Below are 22881 nucleotides of genomic sequence, written 5' to 3' on the forward strand. Positions count from 1 at the left end.
AAAACTGCAAAAATACCGAACAATTTTTCAGTACATTCATGTAATGAAAAATTTCAAGGAAACAAGCGGAATGAATGATAAGAAGAAATTGAATGATAAGAATAGATACATAAATTTTCAATTATCGCTTTTAATTGTTCATGGAAACTTTCAAAGAGAATTATGCTCAAATGATAATCTTGAAATAAAAATTCGGCTCGAAACTAGTGAGGATCTTTTTGTTTGACGCAAACATGCAGAAAGGCATTTTCTACAAAAAAAAAAAAAAAAAACACTATTGTTTGAGAAAAGTCATAGAAAAGTACATGTATCTATAAAGTTTTACACGCGTTTTATAAGTTACTCAGGTCGTCACATGACCGTGGAGTGTTCTCCATTGATAACGGCCAACGTCAATGCGCGTTATTCATTGCGTCAGTCGCCGCCTGTTGATATTTAATCTGACCGTCTCTCAATCTTCTTCGTCATATGACGAATAACAAAGTGAATAAATAAGCGAAAATGATAGTTATATTAATCGTAAATATTTTTCTCTATCTCGAAACATATGATTTAAGATGTTGATTAACGCATTTGCTTCTTAAAATAAATTTATTTTATCTGGTATAGAATACAGGTACGATTTACATTCCCTTTATTCATATTTTAAAAGAAAAAAATGTATTGCCTAATATATAACTTAAAAAATGTATAATTCCCATCGCTCGATCTAAGTAATTATGATTACAATACAATAATTTCCTTAGAATATTTGCAAAGCTAAATTTATTTTTACTGGTATCACATAGTTACAAGATCGATCTTAATTCATGCTACTGACTTCTTCATCCTTCACTTTGATCTTTGATTGTTGTTTGATGCGATAATCTGACAGAGCAGCCTTAATTGCATCCTCGGCAAGCACTACATTTGCAAAAAAATAAAAATAATAATATTAAAATTACAAAATCTTGATATTTAATTGATATTGAATTGATATTTAATTTTCTTTAGCTTTTCTAACATGATATAGATTATATAATATCATAATATAGATTATAATGTTTGTCTTATTCCAAAAATACAATATTGTTATGATTCAAAACTAATAAATCAAAAATTTTAATCCTTAATATATTTACTCACTCGAACAGTGCAGCTTGACAGGTGGAAGGCGAAGTTCTTGTGCAATGTCAGTATTTTTTAGTGCCAATGCTTCGTCCACCTAAAATCAATCATTTTAATAAAAAATTAATGCACTTTAATTCATGTTTTATATTACATAATTATGTTGACTAAACATAAAATAAAAGGAAAAACTTAAAAAAGGTTAATTAAAAATGTTGAAAAAAATAATATAAAATGATCTGTTCTATATCTTATGCATTCTTTATAAAGTTAAGCATTATGATAGATTAAAAAAGCTTACCGTTTTTCCTTTAACCCATTCTGTTGCTAAAGAACTGGAGGCGATAGCGGAACCACAACCAAAAGTTTTAAATTTTGCATCAATTATTTTACCATTTTCATCAACTTTAATTTGAAGTTTCATCACATCTCCACAGGCAGGTGCTCCTACGAGACCTGTACCAACTTGCTCGTCATTCTTGTCCAAAGAACCAACGTTTCTAGGATTCTCATAATGATCAAGTACCTGTTTTATCATAAAATCACTTGTTTTTCAATTTATATATAAACATTATGATACATACAAAATAATAATCTATCATGTAAACTTTATCTAATTATCTATCATATAAACTTATATTATTCTAAGAAGCAACAATTTATTAATAACAATTAATACATATTTTTCATACTATATAAATTAGCTAACCAATATATTATTTACATGATAAATTATAAATAATTCTGTAACAGAATAATATCGTAATAGATAATTGTTAAAATAATAATGTAATATATTTATATAAATATTTAAAGTAAATTGATATTTCTCTTTTTATTAATTTTATAAAATTATGTATTAATTTTTTTTAACAGAAATAAAAACAATCGAATATGACGCATATAATTTACGAATATCGTAACGGGGGGATAAAAATGTCTAAATATGAAAGCGACGCAAATGAAATCTATATATGATAGGCATATATATGATGTTACGCCATATTATGCCACTGAAGTGATGAGTTTATATTGTACGATATGACAATTAAAGAATATTTTAATTAAATTAGAAGATCACTTTCTAAGACAAGTGGCATACAGCCACTTTTTGCGTATAAATAAAACTCTAAAACCTATGGTGGTTCACACCACACGCTCGATGCAAAATAAATATCTTGAAAAAAAATAAATTGCGTAAAAACGCGATATAGATATTAAGCAATATTAAATATTAGGAATAAGAACATATCGAAGATAATGCTTATATCGCATGTTTAATAACGAGTACGATGTCAGATAAGACTATTAAGTGTAAACCAAATAATCAAAATCACAGATGCAATCGGACGCGATTAGAGGTTAAGAATGATAAAAACAAGTATATATAATTGACGATGGCAATTACATTTGCGTGATAGTATATAGCTGGGACACTACGTGAAATGATCTTGGATGTTGCGCCAATTCCGCCGGCGGGCAATGCCCGGAATAATGCCATTTCACTTTATGCGTACTTTACTATCAATCGCCGCGACGTATCATGGTACACACCATATATACACAATGTTCACACACTACATTCAGCAGAGAAAGCAGATCAATGAGTGTTCAGTGATTTTTTATTATGATTGGTTTCTACACTCTTCATTCAACGAAGATCTAAAGGCAAGGACCAATCATATTGAAAAATCACTGAGCGCTCACTGATCTGCTTTCTCTGCTGAACGCAACCAATCACACGATAATTCGAACAGATTCAGGGCCGGCTCACCAACTCTTAAGTTAAACAGCAGGTTCTTTTGTTTCGTGCAAAAACGCGTCGAATGAACCTAATTTTATCAAAATCGGACAACAGGCCCCTAAACTTAACATTTACCTTACTTTATTGTACTTTAATCCACATTCTACATATTTTCTCTTTGAATGAATATATTACGAGACCAAGATCGATTTTGGATTTTTTACTATTGGCAATTCTGCTGACCAAATTAGGATTGGTTTATGGAGGTCTGTTAACTTATGTCGTAACCGTAAAAAAATGACGAATAGTCGAGTATAGTCGAGTATTCTTCTATAATTCAATTGTGATTGGTCAACTTTTTATGGTTACACAAGTTAACAGATTACGATTTCCATAAACCAACTATAACTGTGCTGTATACTGTGACGTAAGGTTATTAAGCATAAGAAATGAAAATAATTCATTTAAATAGGTTCTTACAACCACGCCTTACAGCCTTATAGCCTTATATTGTGTCATTGTAGACTAGGCTTAAGGCTCTGTTCTACAATGCGTCGTGTGTCATGGGTTGTGGGTCGTGGACTGTAAGAATGGGTCAATCACAATCAAATATTCTCCCCACATTCGACTATGACTGATCAATTCTTGTGGCTTGCGACATCGACACACGATGCATTGTAGAACAGGTTTTAACCGGCCGATAGCATTAATCATAGACATTTATATTATACATTAGACCGCTAACTCCTCTATTTATTGAGCCTGAAAGTTGATCCTAAAACTTATTAAAACGTATTACATAAGGTGATGTAAGGGGGGACAAATGATGTCACGCGATTAACACATGGCACGTGGTCACACGAATGTAATACGGAGAAACTTCTCTTTGCAAACTGAATTATATAACCAGCGATGTGATACAATGTCTGTTCTTTTTAGCTGAATTGGCTGCACTAGTTCAGAGCTTATCTTTCTTTTTCCAATGTAAAAAAGAAAGATAAACTGTGAACTAGTACAGCCAGTTCGATCGAAAAGAACAGACCTAATACTTCAAACATTGTTAAAGATAGGAATTTTTTTTAATTTATTTTTATAGCATCAATATTTATATTAGTTCTGTTAATATTTATATTAGTAATTCTGGTATTTTTGTTTTCTTTTTCAAGATAACATCTAGGAAGCCCGTCATATCATCTCTGTCATTTTTTTCATAGTTGCTTAGTGATGTATACATGCCTTGTACATAAAGAAATAAATATAAGTTTTAAGTTATTTTTCAACTGTAACGCGTTAGGAACTGGATTCTTGGATCTGATTATAGAAAAGAGATTTTTCATACAATCTTGAGTCATATGACCAGTAAAAACAAATTCAAATTTTTTTCTCTTCTAATAAATAATTAGCAAGTTCTATAATGGATGTGGTAGTAAACATTATTCCCTTTTGAACAGGTTTAAAGTGTCCTTTATTATCAATCTTTAAATTTTTGAAAATCAGTAAAATCATATAAGAAGGAAATTTCATTAAATTTTTCTATGTGTAATTTCCTTAGAGCTACAGAGATATATCTCGAAATCATTAATTTAAACTATACTTATTGTATTTATAAATCATGTTGTTGTCAAGTAATGAGAAGCATTATTCTCATCTGCTAAAAATTCCAAGGCACTACTAACGTTTGTACTTAAAACATTTTTTGCTGTATTTACCCGCATTTTTAGATACTGATTTTTGAGAGTCTATAGATTTACTTAATCTTTGCATTAACAAAAATTATAAATCTTTTTGTTCATTAAGTAATTCTTCAAGTTATTAGCATGTACTGTATTTGTAGGCAACTTATATTTTTCCTGCAGTGTAAAAAAAATTGTAAGAAGTTTATTATTTAATATTTACATTTTTACAAGAAGACATGCTGCATCAGCTAAAAGATACAAATTGTCAATCAGGATCACATAAATGTTGAATTTTATTTACTGTTTGTGAATACCGCTGTCCTGCTGTTATTCCAATTTCCCGCTACAATGCCATATTACCCGACCCCACGTCAGATGTAATATTATTTACATTTAAATTGATTGATTTTGCTTTATGCAGAATCTGAAAAATAATTGGTTTTAAAACAGCTCCATCAAAACTATTTCCCGTAAACTTGTAATCAACAATTTGCTTCTATCTCGACATTAAATCGTCCGGTATAAATATTAAATCATGCATTGCAGTACCTGTATGACTAGGCAGTGTAATCCTTTTTAAATAATAAGAATGTGTGGTTGTGTCAAATATTTTTTCCTGGTATAATCCGTATTTCGTCCATAATAAGAGAACATTATTTATCTCTTGCATCTTGAAACTGTGATACCTTAATCTTAAAAAATTCGCAAATATTGTCTAATTATTCCACTTGACAACTCTAATTCTGTAATTTTATTTGAATACTTGAAGCATTTGAATACTTGGTAAAGGTATATTTTGTTTTATTAGTTCTTTATAACCACGTTCACCACAAGCAAATTTTAGTCGTAATGCTTTTCTAATCGTATCGTTAGACCAGTGTCGAACTCTCTTAGAATTTGTTAATAAAGCATGAATTTGATCATCCGTAAAGATTCGTTTTAATTGAGTTTTATATAAATTTTTGTCACTTTCTCTTTTTACTTTTCTAAAAGCATCTCTCATCTTTTTCAATCTCTTTCTTAACATCATGATTTCTACTGCTTGTTTGTCCAATAAACTTTTGCATTCTTCACATTTTTGTAATACTGTAGTTTTGTCCTTTTGTGTTGATTTTTGCTGGCTATAATTTGTATTTTCCTGGTGAAAGTAAACATATGATACATATAAAACATTTCACTTTTAGGAACAAATCCATAAAATTACACTTACTGTAATTGATTGCATCTCAAATAACTGATCAGTATTTCTTTCTATGACAGTTACATTAATATCATCACAGCCAGGATTAATTTTTGATTTTTTAATTGCCTCAGAATCAGCTTGTAAATTATTAATTTGTATATAATCAGTCCTAGATTGTTCTTGATTCAAGTTGCTTCTATTGCTTTGAAAAAAAAAAATGAAATTAACTTAAATTAAATTATAAATTTATTATTGTAATATAATATATAAATATCATATTGAGCTGTTTTCTATACCTTTCATTCTTTTCATTACTCTGTTTTTTTAAATAAAATCCAAAAATTGTTGGCACTGCATTACATTTTAGTTTCTTAAGGCCATCATTTCTTTTTTCCCACATTGTTGGCTCAAAATGAACCTATATAAAATGATAAATAAAAAAGATTGTATTATTTTATTTAAAAAATTAAATAATACAATATTCCACAAAAAACCTCGCAAAGACATGAAAAATTCGTTGGTTTCCAATATTGTCGTCCTACATTTGCTGCCCATTTTGCTCTTCGTTCAGGATCACGGGGGAAAACTTTCATAGTATATCCTTTTTTTGAAGAATTGTTGCAATTTGGCGCAGAACAACCACCCATTTTAACAAATTTTATGAAAATTTTTATGTAATATAACTTTTCTAACTGTTTAGACACGTTCTAGCAACTAATCGATTAATGTACACGCCGTTTTAAATTAATTGGTGTATGTACACACATATTATGGCTGTGTAAATTCACTGTCAATACTGAAAATCTATAGAATACGTTCATAGATCATATGTTTTTAGTAAATTTACGAACATAGCCTATATTTATTAGTTTGCTGAAAAATGCGGGCATCAATCAAAAGTGAGGAGACGTTATTTCACAACTTTTATATTGTGTCCACGATGCGGGTAGTGCCCACGTTGCCGATTGGCCAATTTAAAATAAAATTATTTGGGGTATATTCTGAACGATAGGTGATAGTTTAGCTTTTTTTTCTAGATGTTGGCTGCCATGTAACTAATCGAGAAGTGTTTCGAACTCAAAGGCTGCGTTCCAATATTCACTGCGAGTATTGAAAATCTATAATATACGTGATCTAAACTATATATTTTCTGTATTGACAGTGAATATCGGAACGCAGCCATAATCTGCAAAGATGTCAAAGATGGTTCATTTGGAAACTCAAGACTGTAGTAATTCAGAATATTTCTGTTTCTGCTTAAGCGAAAATTTTTCTGTGTATAAAAGTTCTGAAAATATTAATTATGACAAAAATTTTGTTACTACAATAATATTATTATAATACTTATTATTATGAGCTAATCGAAAATATCTTTTGTTACTGCAAAATTATATAATAAAAATTATATAATAAAATTAATTATAATTTTATTATTACGATCTTAAATTTTCAAATGAAACGGGAGCTTCCCAGATGCGCACATTTTCAATCGGACACATCACTCACATTAGTCAATGCCTAGAAATTTTTTAGTGAGCCTATTATACCTATTAAAAATTTTTTTATTTAATCGATCAATCGGCAATGTGTCCGATTGGATCTCATCCAAATGAAACATCTCGACATCTTTGCAGGTTATGATGGATTCGGAAACATTTCTCGATTTAGTTACATGGCAGCCAATATCTAGAAAAAAATAAGTCAAAGCATGATGTAAAGAGACAAGGTGTATTTTTCAGGTAGACTCAATTTGGATCCGATCTGCGCACATATGGCATTGAAACAAGTTGCTTTCCATATTAGAAAATAATAGTAAAATAAACAAATTTGTGTCACTACGTGACATGTGATTTGATAATAAAAAAATTTAATAATTATTAATAATAAAAGTCACAAGTAGTAGTTCTCAATTAAATAAATTTATTAATTGTCCTTTTTTTTTATTTACACTACATTTTGAATATCGCGAGAAAAATGCTGATTGGCTGATATAAATTAATATGGCCGGCTACTTGTTCCTCATTGGTCCGTCCTCATTTTCATGCGCAAGAGCACACCTTGTTTCTTTACACCATGCTTTGTGATTATGCCATGATGAAAGCAACGTGCCTGTTCTTCAAAACATTTTCCCGTGCTTGTGCATAGTACTCATTCTGTCAAACTGTTTATGAAATGTACATGGAAATGTAACGGTTAACGGTTTTCGCGAAAAAATTTTAAACGCTAACGAAACAGTACACGTACATATATCCACATACATCCTATCCGTTTGTGCGTATCGAGAGGCTCGTACACTGTCACTGTGAGATCGTACCGTGGCCGTGATCAAGCGTGATGTTTGGAACAATCGACGCTGCCGGACCGAACATATCACAGTGATCCAGTTCTGGGACATGTGTCACACGGACGATAGACTCGGTAAAGTGATCGATATTCCTCGTGCGTCTCCCACGTGCAGCGTGTCCCGAAATAAAAAATGGCCAGCCGAGATCCGTCCGTTTCCTCCAAGATTGCGGACGACCACAGCGTCGAGGTTAGCGTCGAGGTCAACCATAACAGGATCTGTTCTCATTTTGCAACTCGCGCTCTCTCATTTCATTTTAAACACAAAAAAAAAAAAAAAAAGAAAAGAAAAGAAAAGAAAATGTGAGAAAGTACAAATACAAAAACGAACAGATCTATTGTTTATTTTGTAAAATGTAACGATGATCTTGGAACTCTGCTAATGTCCTTCTGAAATGTTTCTTCAGTTCTCTAATGCTATATTTTTTTTTATAGAATCTATAATAATATTCTTGAATTAGATTTTTTTTTAATTTATTTGATAGTTTTGGATTAGTGTTTTTGTTATAAGAATTTTAAATGCGAGATGCTGTAAAGTTTTTTTTTTTTTAGTTTAGTTTAGTTTAGGCTTTTTTATTTATATTTAAATGTTTCATGAAATATTGACATTTTATTTTGTAGATTTATAATTTAGATGTTAATGTATATTATAATTATATATTATGAAAATATTAATAATTGCTAAAATATTAATGATTAACGACGATGAGATTATGTAATTAAGATCAAAATTAATTGTTATTTTATTGAATAAATATATGTTATAGAACACATATTACATTGCTAATTAAATTAATATTTTAATTGTTTTCGAAATTATTAACGATGATATTTTGTAATATAAAAATAGAATATTAAATTATTATTTTTTGTCGCAGACGTTGGCGGAAGTTTTTCGATGTTTTATTTGTATGGAAAAATTGAGAGATGCGCATCTTTGCCCTCACTGTAGTAAATTATGTTGCTATACTTGCATCAGAAGATGGCTTACCGAACAGCGTTCTCAATGTCCTCACTGCCGGGCTTCTCTTCATTTACATGAATTAGTAAATTGTCGTTGGGTCGAAGAAGTGACCCAGCAGCTTGATACATTGCAAGCTGTTTGCATATCTAACTTTCGACATGATGATTCTGGCAGAGATAGGTTTGGATAATATTCTAAATATTTAAAAATACACACACACACACACACACACACACACACACACACACACACACACACACATATTTAAATTTGGGAAATATTTATTTATGATGTTTACTGCAATTGTTTATTTTATTATTTATTTGAAATATTGTTCAAAGGATAGCATATTTATGCATGTCTTTTTTTAAAGCTATTTTATTTATTGAATATCTATGGCAAGATAATCATAACTTTCGTTGTAACAACTGTCAGTCATAATACTTCAATCAACTTAAATTCTTACGATTATGATGCTCGCCTGTTGTTACAACGATCTATCAGAATTATAATTTTTTTAAGTGCAAAAAATAAAATTTAAATATATTGGCAATATTTTAGTAAATGTGTTTTTCTTTTGTGTGGTTCTGTTTATAAATAACAAAAGATTTTTTTAATGTTTTTTAGAGTTTTATCTGATTTTTAATATTCCATGTTGCTATTAGTTATTATACAACACAGCTTATATAGCTTATATAGCATACTGTCATTTTATATTGATACTCTTATGAAAGCTTCTTTCCTTATGCTCATTTATGATTAAAATGTTATGATAAATATAAAATAGCTTTAACACACACATACACAAATAAAATATCCATTTATGATATTTGATTATTTATTTATTATTGTGACAGATGTGTAACACATCAGGAGAAGTTATCTGTGTATTGCTGGACTTGTCGCAAATGTATTTGTCATCAATGTGCTCTCTGGGGTGGTACTCATTCAGGTCACACTTTCAAACCTTTAGAAGATGTTTATGAACAACATGTTACTCAGATAAAAGCAGAAGTAGGTCAGTTAAATAGAAGACTTATGGAATTGATCAGCCTTGTTCAAGAAGTGGTATGTTTGAGAAATATTATGTTTGATAAATTTCAAGTTCTCTGGAAAAACAAAAGAAAATTTAAAGTATAGTGAAATATAGGCATGTAGATTTATAATTTTATGTTTGTCATTAGGAAAGAAATGTTGAATCAGTGAGAGCTGCAAAGGATGAAAGAGTCAGGGAGATTAGAAATGCAATAGAATTAATGATAGCTCGTTTGGATTCTCAGTTGAAAGCTAAATTATTAACTCTGATGGGTCAAAAGAACTCATTAACTCTAGAAACCGAACAACTGGAAGCTTTGTTACAAGAAGTGGAATATCAATTGCACACATGCACGCGTTCCGAATTGATTACCAAAAGCGCTGAACTTTCTCGCAAAATACATCAAGTTCGCAAGAAGCCAATGACTAGTTTCGTTACCGCTCCAGTACCTGCCGACTTTCACAGGTAAGACCTGTAAGAATTAATATAATTAGTTTTACATTATGATTAAAGCTGATGATCTTTTTAGTAATTTCACATAAGTTGTTTTATTTTAGCGAGATTGTGCCGGGTTACGATAGTGCAACATTTGCCATGCAAAACTTTACTCAGCTTCAGCTGAAAGCTGATCCTGTATACTCTGCACCATTACATGTGAATGGACTGTGCTGGCGATTGAAAGTATATCCAGATGGCAATGGAGTTGTACGTGGAAATTATTTATCAGTATTCTTAGAACTTAGTGCTGGATTGCCAGAGACTTCAAAGTATGTGAATTCATAAATAATGATATGTATTAATTTCTTATAAAAATTATCTATGTGTTTATAAAATATGAATACAAATTAGATGTACCTATCATAAAAATATTTTTATAGATATGAATATAGAGTCGAAATGATTCATCAAGGTTCTCGTGATACAAGTAAAAACATCGTTCGCGAATTTGCGTCTGATTTCGAAATCGGCGAGTGTTGGGGATATAACAGATTCTTTCGATTAGACTTACTTGCAACAGAAGGTTATTTAAATACAGAATTGGATACTCTTATATTGAGGTATTATTTTTAAAGTTTAAGATTATACTTTCCAATTAATATAAAAATCTGCATGCTGAATTTTTGTTTTTCTTATTTCTTTATTTTTAAAAGAGAACTTTGTATCTTTTTTACAGATCAAAAACAATTGTTAAAAATGTAATATTAAATTATGAAATAATAAATTATTTAATATTTAGTATTGAATTGTATATAATCATTTAATATCAAATTCTGACAGATTCCAAGTACGACCGCCGACATTTTATCAACGCTGTAGAGATCAACAGTGGTACATTAGCCAATTATTGACCGTCCAAAATCAATATGCCAGTCAGATTAACGAATTGAAGGAGGTAAATGATTTAAAATAAAATCTGTATAATTAATAAGAAAATTAATAAGAAAAGTAAATTTACGCAAATTTATCGCGAAATATATAAGTTAAAACTATCAATTTTAATACAATTTTGATATCATATTGATATTTTGATATCAATTTTGATATCATATTGATATTTTTTATAATGCTTATTAATTTAGAAAACTTGTTTAAAACATTATTTTAATTATACAAATATTTTTTGTTAAATGAATAAATAGAAAAATGATATTTTTTTCTACACATAGAGACTAGCGATAGAAATTTCTCGTAATGCTATGGCGGCTACAAGAGCTACTAATGGAACTACAATGTGCGGATCAAATGCAAATGCATCGCAGTCTACGCAGCAACAACAGCAACAGGATATAAACGAGCCCGTCACAAGTTCCAATAATACGCGAACAATTGATACATACCCTACTACAAATGGAACACCAGTGAGGTATATTATAAAATCTACTTAAATAAATTGCATTTTATCTTTGAATCTATAATTTCCATAAAAATACAAAAATAGCAGATTTTTTCAATATCTTTTAAATATTAATGAAAGAGAGATATAAAAAAACATCAGGATTTTACAGTGAATATTAATTGACAATATAAAATTCTGGTATGATTTTTTAGAAACATAGAATAAAAAGTTTTTTCCCCATAATTTTTGATCTTTTGAATATAAATAGATATTTTAAATAACAAAATAACTTTTTGCGATAGATCGATACCGAGTACACTTCCTAATAATAATGGCAATTCTGCAATACTGAGTGATCAATTAATGCCGATGTGTGAGCTAAGCGAGCTTTCTATGCATAACTTTGGTTCTATATCGACATTACCATCGAAGACGCCGTTGAAAACGCATCGAGCCAATAACAATTTGAACGTCATCGAGCCCGAAAGTATTACATCGCCACATCGTGCCAATGATATATCGCTTGGAGAATGCAAAGCTACAGGAATTCATCTAACTTCCACATCATCGCCTTATTCGTCACCCAATGTACTTAATCAACAGCCGGTGAATTTACTGTCTAATAACAGTGCCAGCGATCCTTTACTGTCTGTATCAACATTATCATCGATGACGAGCAACGCGCATCGAATCAATAACTCGAACATCATGGAAGGCGAGATTGCGCAACGTTGCGCCAATAATGCATCGCCGGGAGAGTGCCAAGCTGCCAATACCGGTGCCCATCCCTCGTCGTCGTTTTATTTACCCCCGACATTGAATCTTTCATCTAGTAGTAGTAGCAGCAGCGACAGTGGTGTAAGTTCTTTCCATTTTCAATTTTACAACGTCTATTAAGTTAGCCTTCCCTCCATCAGCGCAAAATAAATTTTCATATATCTTAAAATTAAGTGCTAATTAGGTATTAATTAGGTGTTCTAGTTTGAAATTAGCGCTCGTTCCGTTCGGCAGAAATTCGAACTTAGATGTCGATTCAACAATCAGCACCCAAGAATAAACTTATATTAAACAATTAAAAGAATTATATAGTTTCCTTAAAAAACTAATTTAAAGAGTTCATATAATGCACTGAAAATTAGGTGATTTTTTTTCGGAATTTTTTTTTGAGAAAACTATATAATCAATTCTTTAAAAATTTTCGGGATATGTTATTGTAATATTGAACTACTAAAAAAATATTTTTTTATAATAATATGTATTTTATAAATAATAATGTAATGTTAATTTGATGCGTCATTTTTGTCGATGTGCAATATAGCGCTGCTTGTATTTATCTGAAACAAAAAAAAAACCAAGTGGATTTCTTTTTTGTAAGATTTATATTATTAATTGAACTTATTTTTAAAGAGAATAATGCAAAATTGTAAAAATGACGACACAGAAAATAAAAATATCGATTTTCACAGGTTAATTATGCAATAAAAGTTATTTGTTTAAACAATACAATTGCAAATAGAGGTTCAATTTATGAAAAAAGTATTTTTGTGCTAATGTGTGCAGGATAGATGAACTCAATCGGATGAATAGTTTTTGAGTTATCTTGCATGCCAATTTTAAAAATTAGTTTCGAAAAAAAAAGCGTTTAAAGCTTTGGATACAGATAATTAACAATTTTCGAGTACTTAGCTGATTAGCGAGTACGTAGCTAATCTGCTATGTCAGGCCCATAAAGTAAACTTTCTGTTTCCTCAAAAAATTCTTGTAGGCCATATTTTCTTCTTGTCGATCTGATCGAGTTTTTAATGCTGCTTATGCTGCAGCGTTCCTCCGTGAGTCGTATCGATTAGCAAATATTTGGCTTTGCTGACCAATAACAATATCCAAGTTGTGCATTATTTGCAAAATAGAGCCTTCGTTTAAAAACGCCAGCTGCTATAAAAGCGGCGATTTAGATCATTTTGAAGCTGCAATTGAGATGTTTTGAGATGTCAAACGCCACACCGTCGAGTTGAAACTTTCATTTGCATTCTACGTATGTCCGCCTAAATGTCTTTCTAAGATTTCTTCTGGAAAGTTCTTTTTATATCGGTAATAAATTTTTCCATACATCCGGATGTAATGCAGGCGGATATTCAAAATTTTGTACAGTACCAGCAGCGTCTGCGGCTTTTCATTTGCGAATCTTAGATGTCGCCATTACAGTTTTTTCCATTTCATCAACGGACTCAGAATTCCTTCTTATTGCCAATCAATAATACTTTGTAAGCTTTTTATTAGCACATCCGTTAATTTTCCCTTTCCTCCAAGTTTTGCAGTTTTCTTTACATTTCGAAGTCTACCCATTCTTTTTTTCACATGACCGATGCATTCACTTTTTATAACTTTATATCATCGCCATAAGATTTTTTGACTCATTACACGAGACTTCCTCTTAATAGGAATAATTTTACATTTTTAATCAATCTTATCGAGAATGATGTTTTGTTGTTACGCTTGTTATAGGAATTAAGCGAACATGATATTTATGTGGATGAAAGTGAACATAATGAGCCTAACATCACGCTCTTGGATTTGACGAATGATGAAAACGATGTAGATGACGAAACAATGTCAGGTATGCAAACTAACATAAACAATATATATAAATAAAAAGTAACAATACTGTAAAGAAATATTAAATATAATAAGAATTTTAAAATTAAAGATTAATTCTTAGTTATGGCAATGTTATAAATCGCAATGATTAAATGGAAGTTAGAAAAAAATGCACAGAATTTATTAAGCGATACATTGTAAAATTAGATACTAATTCAAACATAGATCCGTCCGGAGATGAGCGAGCAGTGTGCATGGTTGATAGAGATGTCGAAAGTGACAAACCCACAAATCAAAGACAAGATGAAGAATGCGTGAAAGAAATCTCTACATCCATTATTCCCAATAGCTTTTATGCAGTCTTGTAGGATCTTTCCTTTATTCTCGATATCTAAATTTAAATTAAATTATTCGTATTTAATTATGCCCTAATGTATAATTAATACAAATATTTAAATTATTAAAATTATTCTGTAATATTATGATTAATACAATTATCCTAACTATTTTCCTATTTGTATGCACGCTTTTACATGTATACATTTTATACATGAAAATATTCCATTTATGAAAATTATTTAATTTTTTAGATAAAATTATTCATGACAATTTTTTTTAAACAATATTGAATTATAACTGTGTTTATTATTATCCTAATAAATAGCAACTTAATATCAACTTGCATTGCACATATACATTATAAAAATTCAACAGAGATATGAGAGAAAGTGTAGATAGATGTGACTTATTATTAATCTATTTATAATAGTAATGAATTCAAATATTTTTAGGAGAGAACGATGTTGAAGTTGCGGAATCTCTTGCATCGTGGGTTCAAAATAATCAGCGTACTAAACAACAAAATAAAAGAGATGCTGTTGCAGATAAATGGTATAGATATAATATTTATATTGTAGTTATGTCCTTATATTTTCCTGTTTTGACGTCAGTTAAGTTAAAACTTTACCATTATGAAATTTATTAAAAGTAATATTAGAACATTGATTAGAACATCGATTTTATGCCGACAAACATTGTATTGATTAATTAGCTCAGATTTAAGCGCATTTTATGAGAGTCGATACTTGGCTTTTTTGTTTGATCTAGTTTATATTTGGATCAATGGTTTTCCTTGTATATTTAGTATACAAAATTAAAATTTGCATTTTTTTTACAAAGAATCATTTTATTTCGTAGATTAATGTCTTATGAAGAAGAACATTGTATAAATGTGACATTAAAATAATTGAATAAGAAGAATATATGGATTATAATTGTACATGTTGAGAATTGTTTAATCAGAATTACAACTTACTGGTGATTGGCTTTATATAAATTTATATAATTTTCAATCTATTCCACAAATATAAAAATAAAATTTTATCTGTCGGTCCGAAAATAAATTTTGATAGAAATTTAATCTCGTTAATAAACAATAAATGTCGAATATAAAGAAGATAGGTGATTACGATTTGTAAAGAATCTATTTTTTTTTTCATTATATTAGATTTAATAGCAAATACATATGTAACAAAGAAGAAAAAAATTGTAGTTGAAAAAAATATATAAAATTTGATCTATGGTTGTATGAATACAAATGGTTCAATAACAACAAAATCTATTGATTTAGGTTGAGGGAAATAATGCTGCTACGCTTGTTCGATATGCAGGACAAGAATTCTGCATGGAACTCTTTATGTCTTGGTCAACAAGCGGATGGGAACTGCGATTCTAGGAGTTCACTCACAAATCTACAGCGCCGTAGTTCCAGTCCGTTGCACTGTAACGTTCCAGTACAATCTACCGCGACCGCTGTGTACTCACACAAGCGTCCTGAACTTGACACTGCCACTTGCAACGATTTAAATCTAAACACTGGTAACAAACATCTTAATTGCGCATTTCATCATTCCCAACCGCAAGCGTTTTGCGATAGTAAAGCTAAACTGAATCGACTGCCGAGCATCTGTCAATCAGAATTGACTGCTTCCGGTAGTCAAGTGACCAGATCCGAACCTGCGACGCGTTCCAATTCAATAGATTGCGAAAAGGATCTCCCACAGCTGCCAGAAGTTAATAAAGTTAACCACGATGTGGAGTCGTCCAGATTGCGTCTAGATCTAATAGTGCCAAATGGTGAGTAAAAGAATATTAAAGAGAGAAATATTATCAATAGTAAAAAGATGTTGCAAAAATATTTGAAAATATATAATTATTCTTAAATAAATATTCTTTAAAAAATTTAAATCTAATAGCTCCTGTAGCAAATGATTTAATTTTAAATATTAGATATACATATATAAAAGTAGTAGAGGATTTTATATGATTGTTTATATGATTTAATACTATTCAATTTATGGTTAATACGAAAATACGAAAGAAATGATAACATTGTTTCAGTACTTTTGGACAGTAACAAAATTATATCGAAGCATTTATTGTCGCGACGTCAATCCTCTCCGAGCTCGTCCACTAGCATGAATTTAATAAATGATAATAGCAAAATATTCGAGTTTGACCAATTATTTGAAACCATTCAATTGTCATCGGGGTTGCAGAAAGATACAAGTACTTGTGGTACACAGTCAAGGTAAGATTAAATATCAATTAGTTATAGAACTTTAGACTGAGGAACATTATAAATCACAAATAAAATAAAATTTTATGTTTATGTTTATTGTATTTATTTAATTTTAATCAATTTGATTTTATATATAACATAGGAAAAATACTTTGTCCGATGTAAAAAATAACACTTGCACTGCCAATGGAAATTCCACTGCACAAGAGGGTATATCATCATCATCTATAGATACTGCGATAATGATGGATACTATTCCTAGTCCTAATAGTTATAGTTGGTCACCAGCATTGTATCAGCATACACATGGTAACTAACTGATTACAAATTTAAAATTATATATTTATATTTTATACAAAAAAGCTCTCTCTCTCTCTCTCTCTCTCTCTCTCTCTCTCTCTCTCTCTCTCTCTCTCTCTCTCTCTCTCTCTCTCTCTCTCTCTCTCTCTCTCTCTCTCTCTCTCTCTCTCTCTCTCTCTCTCTCTCTCTCTCTCTCTCTCTCTCTCTCTCTCTCTCTCTCTCTCTCTCTCTGTGTGTGTGTGTGTGTGTGTGTGTGTGTGTGTGTGTGTGTGTGTGTGTGTGTGTGTGTGTGTGTGTGTGTGTGTGTGTGTGTGTGTGTGTGGGTGGGTGGGTGGGTGTGGGTGTGGGTGTGGGTGTGGGTGTGGGTGTGGGTAGGTGTGGGTGTGTGTGTGTGGGTGTGTGGGTGTGTGTGTGTGTGTGTGTGTGTGTGTGTGTGTGTGTGTGTGTGTAAATATAATAATGATATTAATGATATATTAAATATATATATTTATAATATGTTACATATATATATATATATATATAATATATTTAAGTGTATATTATATATTTAAATGTATTTTTATCTTTATTTTTTTATATTTTTTGTTTTTCATTAATTTTATAGATGAACATTTATTTTATCTTACAGGAAAACAAAAAGCTGTTTTAGATATTGCTATACAAAGTACTTCGAATAATACTCCTAATAAAACTATCGATACGTAAGTAACTTGCTCACTTTAACTAATTTAAACTATCTCCAAAATAGTTTATCAATTTTTCTTATACATGTGAGTTACAAATAAAATTATATCTTTATCATTTTTATCCATTTGTGCAGATCTACAGAAGAAGCCACCAGTTTGTCCTAATAATTTATAATTTAACTATAACATAGCAGATGTTCTGTGATTTCTATTTTAAATGTTAATTATATATACGAAATTAAGAGAGAAAGGAATAATTATTTTATCAATCAAAAAGATTCTGGGATGCATACAAATTTATATATCATGTTTAATTCTTTTTCTTGATTTTAAGAGAAAATCAATAAACACATCTCTTAAATTTATCATGCATTTTGTAGTTCAAAGTATAACAACATAATTGGTGCTTACGAGTACATATGCAAAATTGTCATTTAAAATTGCATTCCAAGATATGTAGATATTTTAGATGATTTATTAGAATATTCAATATTATTTATTTTTCATATGTGTTTCATGTCCAGAAAACAAATAAAAATTAATAATAAATTACATATCATTATAATCAATCTCCTCTTCTTTTTCATGTGCAATTTTATTTATTATTATTTTATTTGTATGTATACATAATAAAAATGTACACATTGTTAAATATAATCTTTCATTATTTCTTTGATTTATTTTAATAGTTTTTTTTTTAATAAAAAATTGTTACTCTTAAAAATTCATTCGAAATCGAAAAGCAATTATAATAGCGCCGAAATAATCATATTTTGAAATAAAAACTATTCTGATATAACACTTTATCCAAAGATGTTGGAGGGATAGTAGGAAAGATTAGAGCATTGCAGATATTCTGGAATATAATTTTTATCAATTTCTAATTACAATTATAATTAAAATAAGAAAAGAATTTTATAAAAATAAAAAGATTTTATTATAGAAAACTAATATCAATGTATAGAAAAATCTAATATATTTATTTTGTATTTGTGTCTATAAAAATTTTAATGTGTAAAAAAGTATTAAAACTAAAAAGTATTAAATTCTAAAAAAAACTGATATTAAAAACTAACGCTAATTTGTAATCAATAAAATTTAATCTAATTGGTACTTGTATCTATTCTACTAAATTAAAATGCACTAATTTCTATTATATTTCGGTACTAAAATGTAATTATTATTCTTATAATCATACATACATTATAAAGAGATTTAATTAACAAGAGCTTAAATTTACAAATAGTTAATTACTGAAAGGAAAAGAGAGAATCCTGATTAAGAAAATGATTATCTAATGTTGAAATTTGCTTCTGACGACGATTTGAGTGTTTTTTAAAATTTACTTATTTAAATTTTGCATTGCAATATTTTTGTTTATGGAGCACAGAGAGAAAAACGGAAAAATATTGTTATATAATTTAATTTCAGTTATCGATTATAGTAAGAGAGTAGTTAGAATTCAATCGAGTCAGCCTTTGCTGAGATAATGAAAATAGCCAAATTCATCTTAGGGAACAATCAAAGGATATCCTTCCTAATCCTCTCTGATAATAGCTACGGGCATATCTCGCCGCCAGACGACTTTACTGTACATGAACTTGGCGACTATCCGTATTCATATCTCTTCTATAAGATTCTATAAGAAAAGATAAGATATTTCATTTATCCCTGATGGATATACAGCGAATGCACAAGGATCCGTCCTGTAGATGTCTTAGTCGTGTTAGTCCAGAAGACATCCAAGTGAACGCAAAAAATATATTATGAGATTGTTACACTCTATTCTGTAAGTATTCTATATAGAATAGATAAAAAAAATTGTAATTTAATAAGAAAGGGGATGATTGTATATGAAATAATTGCAAAATAAATTTTCTTTTTTCATTAACACTCATAGACTACTATTTTTAACTTATTATTCTTTCACTAGCATTTCTATTTTACGTAAATGTTTACATAAAAATTTATTTAAAAGTATACAGTAAGTTTATACTATACAACTGTATACAATTATAATACAAAAATATTTTATTAGAATATTTTAGATATTAGTTACCGAATTACCTTCGGAAATTGCATTTGAAAATCTGAAATAAAATATATGTAAGTATACTTATTTTTAAAATACCTGATTAATAAATCAATTGATTTATTATTATTCAGGCGTTTCAAATAAATATATCACATACAGTACATTTTATCTGATTTTCAAATGTAATCCTGGAATAATTCAGTAATATTAGTAAGGTATACTAAACTATCCGTTATTAATTGCTGTATTATTTAATATAAATATCGGAATAATATATATTAAATTTAAATTTAATATTATTTACAAGTATTTGTATTAAATAGTACAGCAATTGGTAACATTCCCTGATGATTTATTTTTATCAGTTAGTGATAATATTGTTTTCTACATTTCAATTTAATATTTAAATTTTCTACATGTTTATTATAATAATTAATACGTCTCTCTTTCTATAATTTATTCTGAAAAATATGTTTTGATATACAGAAATTAATGTCGAGAATTTTGTTCTTTGATATTAATTCTAATGCTATATTCTTTTCAAATATTTAATCTGTCTCTTTGTAATCAAAAAACAAAGCCGTATTGTTAATTAAATTCTTAAAAATTGTTTAAATTAAATCCTGAATTATAAATTTACTTGTATTTCATATTCTTTATAAATTATTATTGTTTAAATATTTAAAAATTTAATTAATACATAAAATTTCTTTTACTTTAAATCATATAAAACTTACTTTGATAATTTGATAAAATAAATAAATAAATAAAAATTCATCGGAAGTTTTTAATTTCTATTTGAGATTTTTTATGTTTTTTAATAAAACAATATTTAAAAGTGACAGGCGTATAAAATATATCGAAAATTTGTTTTTAATTTTAATTAATAAATAATCACACTTAACATTAAATTCCTCCTAGATAAAAACAAAAATTTTCAAATTTTAATAGAGTAAAAGACAATATTACTGGCCCCATTATTGTCAAAATTTAAATATTTTTTAAAATATGAAAATTATATTTCAATATAAAAATTATACATGTTATTTTATTAAATTTTAATAGAATTTTTGATAAATTAGATTACACACACACACACACACACACACACACACACACACACACACACACACACACACCACACATACATACACACACACACACACACACACAATAACAATCTAATTTATCAAAAATTCTATTAGAATTTAATAAAATAAAGATAAACACTTAAATCTTCTGTTAATTCATCGCGCAAACCATTTGAATTGATACTTTTGCAAATAAAAAAACACATAATAAAAATACATTACTATAGAAATCTCTTTGTATATACACACACACACACACACACACACACACACACACAATATATAATCTTTATATATATATATATATACACACAATATATATATATAAAATGTATATTTATATATTTCATATTTTATAATAAGTACTTATTATATAATAAATATTTTTAATAAAACATTATATATATATATATATATATATATATATATATATATATATATATATATATATTGGAAATATATCCTAAATTAATTGCAAATGTTACTTTATTACAAAAAGATACTATTTCTACAGTAATGTATTTTTATTATGTATTTTTTTATTTGTAAGAGTATGAATTTAGATGGTTCGCGCGATGAGTTAACAGAAGGCTTAAATATTTATCTTTGTTAGGATAAGAAACGAATAAAGTTATAAGATTATAAAATTATGAAGTATGTTAAGATGGTGACGGTGAGGATGGTTAAGATTATGCGCTTAATAGATACTATCGCGGTTTGCATTGCTACAAACGTTTACGCAAGATGGCCCGTGTCAAATTAGCTTTGAATCTAGAGCACGATTTTGTCACGGTGAATTACGCAGGTGATGCTAAAGTCAATTATGCTCTGAAACATTATGTCGTGTGAATCAGTAACAAGATACGGCCTTTACTGTCGCACGCGTATGCTGTCGACGGACATGTAATGTCCTTTGTAATATGACGTGTGCTTTACAAAGGCACAGATCCCTACGCCTCGATGAAGACCATGTTTTCATCCGGTCGAGATTTTGACAAAATTTCAATAAACATTCATATATCTAAGCCGAAAATATGTTCAATAACAGAAAGAAACGCATGCAACAGCAGGCGCCTAAATCTTAGGCGCCTAATAATTTCTTTTTATTTTTGAATTTATATATATTTATATATGTATAAATTCAAAATTCGCTTACGTCGCTAATCACGTGCCATTATTTTTAACAGTCTAGTAACTCAAAGCCAAAGTTAAATTTTTCTCTTTAATCAACTTTGATAATCAAATAATGATACCGATTATGTTTCATTCCCCCAAAAAAATTTCAACAAATTTCTTAAAAGCATCGATAATATTGAGATATAAAAAGATGAAGGAAAAGTTATCTGATTTTTGTATTTTGATTGTTTCATCAAAAGTGACATAATTGATAGTTATAAATTCATATTTGATATCTTTATATTTGATAGTTATAAATTATGTTTATGTTAAAAATAATATGTAGTTCTTCATTGTGTCTGGATAAAAACTAAATGACGCGTTACCGCGTAACTTCGGATAAATCCAATTTTATTTACCATATGCTAACAATGATTTTTATGACTTTTCAGCTATTATTGGACTTATGCAATTATAAATTATAACTCGAAATATGTAATATAAAAAAACACAAAATAAATAATGTTCTGAAAATAGTGATTATAAATACTAATTTATAAATCAGTTTATTTTTTTTCGAAAAA

The 22881-nt window shown here is 28.9% G+C and overlaps 3 protein-coding genes and 1 pseudogene across 4 annotated transcripts; 1 reads left to right on the forward strand and 3 right to left on the reverse strand.

Annotated features, from left to right (window-relative positions):
* Positions 1-572: 572 nt before the first annotated feature.
* IscU (Iron-sulfur cluster assembly enzyme) lies at positions 573-2714 on the reverse strand. The gene is made up of 4 exons (XM_011635742.2): positions 2516-2714; positions 1409-1633; positions 1126-1204; positions 573-903 (listed from the first exon to the last, which is right to left on the reverse strand). The coding sequence occupies exons 1-4, from the start codon at positions 2606-2608 to the stop codon at positions 803-805; spliced, it is 498 nt and encodes a 165-aa protein (XP_011634044.2). The 5' UTR covers positions 2609-2714; the 3' UTR covers positions 573-802.
* A 1578-nt stretch (positions 2715-4292) lies between these two features.
* On the reverse strand, positions 4293-6598 carry LOC105425149 (uncharacterized). 2 transcript variants are annotated; one of them, XM_025217771.2, is made up of 6 exons: positions 6205-6598; positions 6007-6128; positions 5738-5912; positions 5077-5665; positions 4829-4951; positions 4293-4701 (listed from the first exon to the last, which is right to left on the reverse strand). In XM_025217771.2, exons 1-4 carry the CDS (start codon positions 6355-6357, stop codon positions 5279-5281), a joined length of 837 nt encoding a protein of 278 aa, XP_025073556.2. In that variant the 5' UTR covers positions 6358-6598; the 3' UTR covers positions 4293-4701; positions 4829-4951; positions 5077-5278. The 2 variants fall into 2 exon arrangements, with proteins under 2 accessions (XP_025073556.2, XP_088929900.1); XM_089073774.1 differs by having other exon boundaries at positions 4293-4951.
* A 1184-nt stretch (positions 6599-7782) lies between these two features.
* LOC105425136 (uncharacterized) lies at positions 7783-18607 on the forward strand. The gene is made up of 16 exons (XM_011635743.3): positions 7783-8243; positions 8932-9197; positions 9875-10085; positions 10202-10518; positions 10611-10820; positions 10932-11111; positions 11332-11446; positions 11721-11917; positions 12193-12748; positions 14393-14504; positions 15277-15376; positions 16116-16621; positions 16886-17075; positions 17209-17375; positions 17998-18070; positions 18190-18607. Exons 1-16 carry the CDS (start codon positions 8187-8189, stop codon positions 18218-18220), a joined length of 3288 nt encoding a protein of 1095 aa, XP_011634045.2. The 5' UTR covers positions 7783-8186; the 3' UTR covers positions 18221-18607.
* Positions 13349-14399, reverse strand: LOC148937236 (uncharacterized; annotated as a pseudogene).
* Positions 18608-22881: the final 4274 nt, after the last annotated feature.

This window comes from Pogonomyrmex barbatus, unplaced genomic scaffold (assembly GCF_055798465.1).
Source record: "Pogonomyrmex barbatus isolate J1 unplaced genomic scaffold, ASM5579846v1 scaffold15, whole genome shotgun sequence".
Lineage (NCBI taxonomy): Eukaryota > Metazoa > Arthropoda > Insecta > Hymenoptera > Formicidae > Pogonomyrmex > Pogonomyrmex barbatus.

Coding starts and splice junctions, on each gene's coding strand:
- LOC105425136 (XM_011635743.3), top strand. CDS start 8,187: ATGGCCAGCCGAGATCCGTCCGTTTCCTCCAAGATTGCGGACGACCAC. Junction 12,749..14,392: donor GTAGCAGCAGCGACAGTGGT/GTAAGTTCTTTC, acceptor CGCTTGTTATAG/GAATTAAGCGAACATGATAT. Junction 17,076..17,208: donor ACTTGTGGTACACAGTCAAG/GTAAGATTAAAT, acceptor TATATAACATAG/GAAAAATACTTTGTCCGATG.
- LOC105425149 (XM_025217771.2), bottom strand. CDS start 6,357: ATGGGTGGTTGTTCTGCGCCAAATTGCAACAATTCTTCAAAAAAAGGA. Junction 6,129..6,204: donor ATTTTTCATGTCTTTGCGAG/GTTTTTTGTGGA, acceptor CATTTTATATAG/GTTCATTTTGAGCCAACAAT. Junction 5,913..6,006: donor AGTAATGAAAAGAATGAAAG/GTATAGAAAACA, acceptor TTTTTTTCAAAG/CAATAGAAGCAACTTGAATC.
- IscU (XM_011635742.2), bottom strand. CDS start 2,608: ATGGCATTATTCCGGGCATTGCCCGCCGGCGGAATTGGCGCAACATCC. Junction 1,634..2,515: donor CTATATACTATCACGCAAAT/GTAATTGCCATC, acceptor ATGATAAAACAG/GTACTTGATCATTATGAGAA. Junction 1,205..1,408: donor AATGGGTTAAAGGAAAAACG/GTAAGCTTTTTT, acceptor GATTGATTTTAG/GTGGACGAAGCATTGGCACT.